General features: G+C 38.9%; 1 protein-coding gene across 1 annotated transcript; it reads right to left on the bottom strand.

The window, feature by feature from the left end:
* Positions 1 to 2,544: 2,544 nt before the first annotated feature.
* On the bottom strand, positions 2,545 to 10,065 carry LOC122055248 (probable galacturonosyltransferase 9). The gene is made up of 2 exons (XM_042616619.1): positions 8,637 to 10,065; positions 2,545 to 3,053 (listed from the first exon to the last, which is right to left on the bottom strand). The coding sequence occupies exons 1-2, from the start codon at positions 9,900 to 9,902 to the stop codon at positions 2,775 to 2,777; spliced, it is 1,545 nt and encodes a 514-aa protein (XP_042472553.1). The 5' UTR covers positions 9,903 to 10,065; the 3' UTR covers positions 2,545 to 2,774.
* Between the last annotated feature and the right edge of the window lie 215 nt (positions 10,066 to 10,280).

Genomic DNA, 10,280 nt, shown 5'->3' with positions numbered 1-10,280 from the left:
ACAATTTGATTCATACATGATTCAAAACAAATATAGGAGAAGTGAGTATGATTGCTGCATATATGTGAAAAGCCTTGAACATAAATTACTGATTTTCTTACTACTATACATAGATGACATGTTCATTATTACGAAGAAGATGAAAGAGGTCAACAAATTGAAGAGACTACTGAACAAAGAATTTGACATGAAAGATTTGGGAAAGGCCAAGAAGATTCTTGGGATGAAGATTCACAGGATAGAGCTGTAGGGAGATTATGGTTATCTCAATATAGCTATATGAAGAAGGTACTGGATAGGTTCAACATAAAGAATGTAAAGTGGTGAGTACACCCCTAGCGCATCACTTCAAGTTATCCAGTACACAGTGTCTAAAGATGAATGACGAGATCTAAGAGATGTCAAAGGTTCCTAATGCAAGTGTAGTTGGTTGTCTGATGTATGTCATGGTTTGCACGAGTCTAGATTTGGCGCAAGCAGTTAGTATAGAGAGCAAGTTTCTCTTAAATTGTGGTCGACCACATTAGGATGCAGTGAAGTGGATTTTCATATACTTGAGAAATACAACTAATTATGACATCATGTTCAATAGACAACCGGAAGATCCTTTAGTTGCTGGATACATAGATGCAGACTATGCAGGAGATTTAGATGACAGGAGCTCTACTATATGATACATGTTCACCATGGCAGAAGGGCCTATCTGTTGGATATCTAAAATATAATCTATTGTTGCATTTTCTACTATAAAGTTGGGTATGACAGCAGTTGAAGCAATGAAGGAAACTTTATGACTTACAGGGTTGGTTAGAGAATTGGGCGTTCAACAAGGTGGAGTCAAGTGTTATGCGATTGTCAGATTACTATCTATTTGGCGAATAATCAAGTGTATCATGCGAGAACTAAACATATTGATGTGAGATTTCACAAGATCATAGAGCTGATTGTTTCCAGAGAAATTCAACTTGAAAAGATTCACATTGTAGATAATGCTGCAAACATGTTGACAAAGCCAGTGACCACAAAGAAGATCAAATATTGCTTGAACTTGATCCATATCTCTAGATACTAGAGGAAGGAAGCTCAAACTTAGAGATCCAGGTGGAATTTTTATTCAGATACTCATGTTTTTTGAATGGATGAATATTCGTCAAGGTGGAGATTATTGATGGGTGACTCATATTTAGATGAAAGTCATTGCGATGGATGTCATGGAAGAAAAATCTGTTAAGATTTTTCATAATAAAATTCTGTTACGATTTTATATAACAAAATTCTGTTATGATTTTTCATAACAAAATTCTGTTGTAATTTTTCATAACAAAATTCTATTATAATTTTACTAGGTCTGGAGTTTATGCATTATTTATAGGAATCATTATAACCATGTTATATAATAACAAGAATCATGAAATATGATTCTCTTGCGTAGAGAGAATTCTATAAAGGTTCGACCGTTTTTGTAGAATATGTACATCGCCAAACCACAGTAATTTTTCTTCCTCCTTTTCCTTCCTCGTGTTTGCTCCTTTTGTGCTTCTTCTTGCACAAGAAAGTAAAAAAAATCCCTTTTAACTATCACATGAGAAAGGAGATAATGGAAGCTTTACATTGAGAGGAAGCCCACACCTTGTAAGGGTTGTTTTTAAAAAATATATATATAAATTCAATTAGTCTCATTGACTAACCTTGAAGTATTCAGTTGGTCTCCCATCGACCACTAGGATAAATTGAGAAGCGAGTATGACAACCAACCCAAAAGTCCAACATCTTTTGGTTGCGCATCCCATTTAGAAAGAAAATACCTACAAATACGTCATAGCTAAGGATTGAACCGTGGATACATGAATGACAACCTGAATATCCTATTGTGACATTATAATCCCGGGACCCTATAAGGGTTGTTTTAGTAAGCAGATGAGAAGGAAAGAGAAAAATCTAATAAATCTCTTGACTGAGTGAAGGTTGGTTTGGTTGATCAAACCACCTGACTTACCTCAATTTGATCAGTTCAGCTTTAAAACAAACACAATTCAAGCTCAAATCACACCGGGTCTAATTCACCGTATGATGAACTCAATTACAAATTTATTTTTTTCAAAATCAAGCCAAACTTCTTCTCAAATTGAGAAAATTAATATTATACCTAATTTAATATCCAACTGAACATAATACATGTCACTACCACTTCCTACAGTGAGTGTTAACTACTAATCCTAATATATCGAATGAGCCAATAACTTGCCAGTCTATGTGAAAGAAAAAACGTATATTTCAGTTTCTCACTCGTATGCTACTTTTGTCTGGATACTGCACAAGGAATCTATGCAATTCTTCAACACACAAATCAACATTTTCCAGCAAAAAGTTTAACCCAAATAAAATTTCTCACACCTTTTCTTAACTTAATGGAATAAAAAAAATTCAGAATTCATGCAAAGGAACAGAGTCTTAGATGCTAACCTTGTTGCCCATGTATGTGTATCAAGTTGCTCTGGCACGAGCAGATCTTCACAGTAAAAAACCAACTTAAAACACTACTAGTGCAGGAATGGCACTGCGCCTTGTGCAGCGGCATGTATTTAAAACAAAAAATCTGTTGACTTTTAGCACGAATAGTTACTACTTATACCTGTGAATACACAGGAGATAAAGAATACGGAGACAAATCTACAAAATGGAAGAGACAACAGAAAAGAAAATTTTAGCAAATGATATAATAGAGTGCATCTTTCAAGTACTAACTCTAAACCAATTCTTTGAATCATCTTTAGTTAAAGGCCGAAGTTGCAAAGCTGGAGAAAATCCATTTCAGTATCGACATACTTGGTCCAGAGATGCTTGTATTGGTTTAGGGCCACATCTAGCCATGGTTTCATGTTACCATCAAAATGAATTACCACCGCATTTTGAATCTCGTCGAGACTTACACTAGGGTTGTAACCAAGACCCAGAACATGCCATGTCTTATTCAGTGGTTTTGTGGTAGCGTAGAAGGTAGCTAATCCTGCTGGAAGAACAGATGATTGATCCCAAAGAGTTCCGTCCTCATTCTGACAGCACAAGCATCAAAACAAATTCCAAGTCAGGTATCCATTCAAATCATATGTTGAAATAGGCTTATAGTTCACTGGCTGGTTTAGTGGGTGGAAAGAGATAAGGGAAGTGAGTGGGAAAAGGCTCACAGAATTGCATATGCTCCAGTGTGAATCACTCATATACATTTGTGCCACTTTCCCTCTCCCTACTCCTACTATCTTTCAGCCCAAGTAAATCCAGTTCAGAAGTTCAATTCAGACCATAAATGCATAAACCACTAGGGCAATAAGCAAGAGGAACAATATTGTCATACAGATGTTTAAAACTGTAAACATACAAAGCAAAAAAGAATAAAAAAGTATGCCTGTTCTAACTGAAATCACAGGTGTTAGGGCTCCAAAACTAAACTCAGAATAGATAAACACGGAATTATATTAGAGTTAACACAAACAATCTGGTAAAGAGACTCTCTCCACCAGACAAAGTCACTGCTCTCTTCCAGATTCCCTCCCCTCTAACTTCCCATAAACTTATAACCACACACATACTCTAGAACATGTTAACATAACTGCCACAAGAATATAACTAACTCTAAAATATAAAGTGCCTACTATATATTAATTCTATTAAGACCCCTTTGTGTTTTGTCCCTCCTAAAATATACAAGCCATGTTTCCCCATAATCCAGTATGTTTCCTCCATGATCCAACACCTAGTCCATATATGGAACTTGGTTCCTATCATTACCACCTGCTGCAGCTTTAGCCTTGTCCTCAAGGCTAAAATAAGGAAATTGATTTCTAAGAGTGAAATCATTCTCCCACATTGTGTCAATCATGCTCTTGGAGAGTCTCTTTACCAGATTGTTTGTGTTAACCCTAATATAATTCTATGTATTTATCTATCCTAAGTTTTGGAGCCCTAACATTTGGTCTGACCTGCCGGATGTAAGAGGGGTTGTATGTTTAGAAGGAATGCCAAAGATATCATTGGAAGAGAGGATGGTGATGCAAGAAGGAAATATGGAAGAAATGAGAGGTATTATTCATGTCTGAAATACAACAACATGGTTCTCTTTTACAAGAGATTAACAATCAGTTAGGGACAAGGGTTGAAGCAACACCATTGAAGGGGGCATCCACTTCTGCTGATTAGTCCTCTCAATCTGAGTCTCAGCAACAACAAGGCGATCAATTGGACGAGTATAAGATGTCTATTAAGAAAGTGGAATTACTAATGTTTGATGGTTGGGACCCAGTAGCGTGAATTACTAGGGCTGAAATTTATTTCCAAGTCCAGAATAGTTCTGATAAAGTTAAGGTCAAGTTGGCACATGTAAGTATGGAAGGTGCCACCATTCATTGGTTTAATCTTCTAAAAAAAACGAAGTTAATCTAACCTGAGAAAAACTTAAACGTGTAGTTATAGCCCATTATGGAAGGTGTAGACATGAGAATCCTATTTAAGAATTGACAGCATTAAAACAAACTAAAAATCTGGAAGAATTTATTAAGCATTTGAGTTGATTTCTTCACATGTTCCACGCCTTCCAATATTTCATGAGTGGATTACAACCTCATATCATAAGAAGAGTACGAACACTGAATCCACTATCTAGCGGGCAGTTAATGCACATGGTAAAGGATGTTGAAGAGGAATTGCCAGAAGGGGAGATCCCACAAAAGACATTAGGGAAGGAGAGGTTATGGAGCAATTCCAGCCAGGGCAGTGCTGGTTTGGGAAATTTTCACACATATATAGGGCTTAATTCAATTCAGAAGAAATTGGGTCAAACTTTCCAAATGGGCAAAACCAGTACACCATCAAGATGGGGTTCTAACAAAATTTGAGACTCTAAGGAAACTAGGAAAGCATGTTCTGCATCAAATAGAGATCCTTCATCCCTAGCCTCTACAGCAAGAAAAGGAGAAGGAGAGAAGCGAGGGTTTATGGAAAAATTTAGAGGAATTCATTCCATTACTTATCTAGAATTCATGGAACAAAGGGCAAAGGGATTATGCTTCAAATGTTGTGAAAAATTCCACCCACTTCACCAATGTGTGGAGAAGCATTGAAGTTGTTAGTGTTAGAAGAGAATGAAAAATTATATTCAGATGGAGAGATAGTGGGTCTTGAAGCAGAAAATTTAGAAGATGAGGAGCTGGAGTGTAAACTTATGGGATTATTGGGTATGAATTCAAAAAGTACAAATGACAATAGAACCATGAAGCTAGAGGGCAAATTAATGGGGATTGATATTGTGGTGCTTATAGATAGTGGAGTCGGTCATAATTTTATTTCTCCTCAATTAACTGTGGCTCTCAGATTGAAGGTGCAAGAGACAAAGAGATTGGGAATTAAACTCGGGTTCCTATCAACAGGGAATTCTTTGCTAACTGGAAATGGATTTTTGTCAAAATTAACACAGCTTTCCCTATGATCATAAAAGATAGTTACAGTCAATCTTATTATACTTTACATTCTTACACATTGAAACATGGAAAATAAAAGAGCATGGAAACAGGTAACAACCCTATCAAGTCAATTTGAATAGGATAAATCACTTATAGGTCAAAAATCAAAATGACACCCCTTATTTTTGTCATCATCAAAAGAGCATTCTATTTAAAAAATATATATTAAAAGTGCGCCTCATTCTATTTTTTATCCTAAAAATTTCTTTATTCTAGTGTTGTTGTAGATTGGCCAAAAATACTACAAGCAATTTGATCAAAATGCTTCCCGTGATAGCAATTTTGATCAAAACTACTACAAAAGCAATTTTGACCCAATTAGAATAATTTTGACTAAGTTGGAACAAGTGTATTTTGATATAATAGTGTTCCACATGTAACAATTTTGATTAAGTTGGAGCAATTTTACTCTATATCCTCAAATAAGGGTATTTAGGATAGGGCCTTTTGATATTTTTTCAAAACAGGGCATCCTTTTGATGGTAACAAAACTATGGGCCACCTTTTTAATTTTTGCCTATTATTATATTCCCCAACTTTATAATTTCCCAAAAGACACCTCCAATTGAATGGTTAACTGTCCAACTTGAAAGTTCCTTATTTTGATAATCCAACAATGACTAAAGTGTGATGATTATAATATGTATATACAGGATCAATCTTGTCATACTTTGGGGCCACTAAGTATGTACTTTGGCTTTTTGAACTAGTTGCCATCAGAAATATGGTAATAGAGAAATTAAAGTTTGAAGGAGTCACTCTGAGACTATTGTGCATATATGTAGCTCCTTTAAGCTGATGTACCCTAGCTTTGACTAATAACATGTGATTTTTTAGGTTCAAAATTCAGATTAAAAACATATAAAAAATAATACAGATTGTATTCTCTCTGTAGAAGCACAAGGAAGCTTGATCCAACACAGAATGTTAAGGCCTTTAGATGAAGAGTCCCTTCATACAAGGAGACCCAGAAGGGACTTCACTTGTCTATGTGGGACTAAATGGAGGAAACAGATCTTATCACTCTCTTATAGCCCATAAGTTCAACATTGCCAGGGCGAGGGGCCATCTTGATACCAGGTTGAGGAAGCCCAATTGAACCATCCCTAAATGCTAAAAAACTTAGCTGAAGAATCTATTGATACTCAAGCATAACCAAGGGTCTTACTTAACCATGTGGGACTACAGTGACGAGTTGACGCATATTACCTCCAGGTTTTTTAGCATGGAAAAGATGCATATTTAAGACAACCAAATTGTTTGGCAAAAAGAAACTATTTCAAATTCATGTGGTCTATAGTATCTTGTTAAAGATTTGATTAGAACAAAAGCTCTAAACGGCCCTATCTGTTTATCATAGTTCAACACATGATTTGAAATTTTTTAACTTAAAGCCAGGGAAGCATGGGGATAGATAGATTGACCACCCAATTTCAAGCACTCCATCAGTGTGGCAGGCTTGTTGAGCAATACAATGCTACTTATAAGGTGAATTATAAAATCTTCTCAGTCTTCTCCATTTTACCCATGCCCTCTTTGTTTTCCTCACATTCTTTTTCTTCCTCTTCCCAATTCAACTAGTTTCTTGTTCACTAATCTCTTCCTCCCTCTTCTCTTTTTCCTCACTCTCTTCCTCTTCGTTGTTGTTGTTGGGATGAGAAGAATAAGAGATTAGAGAAGAAGAGTAGAGCGGAAGAAAAGGATAAAGTAAAGCCTTAGGGAAGAAGAAGAAGCCAATTGAAGCATCAGGAGGTTGCGGTAGCAAAGACATGAATATATTTATTATCAGCAGTTCAGCACTCCCTTTCATGTGTGGATAAGTGGATTGAGCTGAAGTGGCCCTAGCCCAGAATGTGGATTAACTTTCCTGAGAGTATACTACTAGTAGTAGCAGAAGCAGAATTTGAACACATGGCAAGGCAGATACCTAAAGTTGATTGGATACTTAACTCAAAAGCTCAGATTATACAATTTTATCATTAACTAGGCACAATTTTGATTTCGGTGGCTGTTAGTCAGGACACACAACTCTCACTCAACATCTCATTTGAAGTACAGTCTACTCATTACTCAAATCATTCCCTCTAATCTCTTATATCTACACCCTATCCTCTTTATCTTCTTCTATATAATTTACTTCTCTGCATCTATTCTCATATTTCTCTTTTCCCAACTAAGTTCAACATCAGAAATCATACTGTTTTGGTAGAAAGAGTTGTTCAACAATATGTATGAACCCTTGCTAAAATAAGCACATAATTGAACAATTTAATCAGCGAATCAAGGACACAAGATCCATTTTAAGATATCAAATTAACAAATATTTAGAAGATATAGAGCTGGTGTAATACGAAAAATATAACTACAGTGTGTTTCGTATGAGGAAAGGAAACCAATAAGGAAATAAGGTGAGAGAAATATTATTGTGGCTGCAGTTTTTCTTCTTTTGATAGAAAAGCTAGAGGGAAGGAAAGACTAGAAAAAATTTCTCCAAATTTTCTCTATATTCCATCCGATTTGGGTGAACCACTCACTTTCACATGGAATAGAACTCAAATCTGGACTTTAAAATATATTTTTTTCAAATCTTATTTTTTATTTTTGTTTTTCTTTTCTTGTCTTTTTATCTTTGACAAATCAAGATAAAAAAAATTCCATCCCTATTTTTTCTATGGAGGAAAGAATTCACAATCTGTTTTCATGTGAATCCAAACCTCTTTTTCCCTTGGTTGTTTCCCTTTTTGTAGAAAACAAGACCCAACCTAGATCCCAACTCTCAACAATTGTAAGCAGAAAAACTAGCACTTCCTCATAGCCACAATAACACATAGACAAAGGTCAAATTTAAATTACTTAAAACTGTCCTAAGATAAAATTAGCTCTTTTTTTCCTGAAATAAGACAGAATTTTGAAGGCATTAAGGGCACGAGGAAAGCTTAGTTATGACAACGTGTATTTCACTACATCTAGAACCACATGTTCTGTGGATGACCATGGTCCCACGCTGGACATGATAGAAAGCGTATTTCATTGTATAAAAAGTGATCTAGCGCTGAGAGAGTGATGTGCAAATAAAATTAAGCATGATAGTGTACAGAAACACTCAAAGGAAGGAATTCTCACCAGGCTCTGGTACTCATGGAATTGTTCCGTGAGTCTCTCCTTTCTCCAGGCATCAAGGTCGAAGACGTTAACTCCGTAGGCCCAAGCGCACGCTCGCGAGCTGAACTGACGCTGAACTAGAGGATTTGAGAAGTTCAGGTACCTGTTATACCTCTTAAAAACCCCGAAGCACGTTTCCACGGCCCCGTTCACCCTCCCATCCAGATCAACGCTCCAAAGCCCTGCCAGGTCCTTCTGTACTACCACATCATCCTCCAGGAGAACGATCCGCCTAAGTTTAGGGAACATTTGAGGCAGGTAGAACCTCAGGTAATGAAGCAACGACAGGTCCCGCCTCCCACCCTCCACCATCCTTACAACCGGAGAATAGGAGGCATTTAAGAACTCAAACTCAGCCACAGATCTCACCTCCACCTTGGCACCGTCAGTAGGCGGCCGGCGGACGAACCAGACCTGCATGGCGGCCAGGTACATGGGATCGGTGACGACGTGGAAAACGTGCTTCCAGGGCTCCTTCGTATTCTTGATGGCAGAGTTAACCACCACAGAGACGGCAATGATGTTGTCGGAGAAGATGGCGTAGTGGTAGAGTTCGGGATCCGACGGGGCGGCAGCAGCGGCGTGGCGATACGTCTCGGGATGGGCGATCCGCTCCTCCATGAGGCGCATGGCGAGGCAGTGGAGGCTCTTGGGCGTGGATCCGGCGGCGATGGAGCCAGAGAGAGCGCCTAGTTTCTTGGCGCGGTGGAGCTGCTCGCGGACGGCGAAAATGGTATCACGGAGCTTCTGGATCTTGATCTGGGTATCGAATGCCTCCTTGGACTCGCCGACGAGCTGGCGGGCGAACTTGATGCGGTCCTTGGCCTCCTTCTCGACGGCGCGAAGGGCGTCTTCATCGTCGACGACCGTTCCTGCGAGGCGGAGGGAGAGATCGGAGAGCGAATCGTCGAGGCCCTCGAAGACGCGGAGCTGGTGGGAGGAGTCGAGCTTGAGGCGGCGGGCGTAAGCTGCGTAGGCGTTTGCGAGGACGGAGTGGTCAGCGGCTTGGCGGTAGATCAGGTCGACGCGGGCGCGGAGGGGGTCGGAGGCGAGGAACCGATGGCGGCGGAGGGCGAAGGTGGGGGAGTGGTGGGAAGGGGATGAAGAGGAGAGGAAGGCGGAGAGGGCGGCGAGGAAGAGGAGGGTGAAGAGGGCAGAGGCAAAGACCTTGTAAGAGAAGAAGGCGCGGAAAGCGGCGGAGGGGCGAGAGGGACGGAGTCCGGCCATGGCCGAAGTGGCTAGTGGTCGGCGATGGGAGTGAGATCTATTTAATAGTAAACACTCCCCGAGTAGTGTTATCCACGCGACATTGGAGGATTGGAGTTGGACACCGACGGAATGAGGTGTGGAAGTGGAATTGAAACCACGATGGTACGGATGCTCAAAAAGAAAAAGAAAAAAAAAAACCCACGATGATACGGTGCATTCCTAACTAACTAGTAGCCCCACGGATTACCGTGGTTGGTATCTGATGTTTGTTTCAACGACAAATTGCCTAACTTGGATTATGTTTACACAATAAAACTCTAGTTGATTAAAACAATCTGTTTACGTTTAAAAATCAATCACCTTTCTTAGTACAGTGCATTATATATATATATATAT

Source organism: Zingiber officinale, chromosome 1B (assembly GCF_018446385.1).
Source record: "Zingiber officinale cultivar Zhangliang chromosome 1B, Zo_v1.1, whole genome shotgun sequence".
NCBI classification, from domain to species: domain Eukaryota; kingdom Viridiplantae; phylum Streptophyta; class Magnoliopsida; order Zingiberales; family Zingiberaceae; genus Zingiber; species Zingiber officinale.
The sequence above is the reverse complement of the archived record's forward strand: the minus strand, read 5'-3'. Positions and strand labels throughout refer to the sequence as shown.

Coding starts and splice junctions, on each gene's coding strand:
- LOC122055248 (XM_042616619.1), bottom strand. CDS start 9,902: ATGGCCGGACTCCGTCCCTCTCGCCCCTCCGCCGCTTTCCGCGCCTTC. Junction 3,054..8,636: donor TCCATGAGTACCAGAGCCTG/GTGAGAATTCCT, acceptor TTGTGCTGTCAG/AATGAGGACGGAACTCTTTG.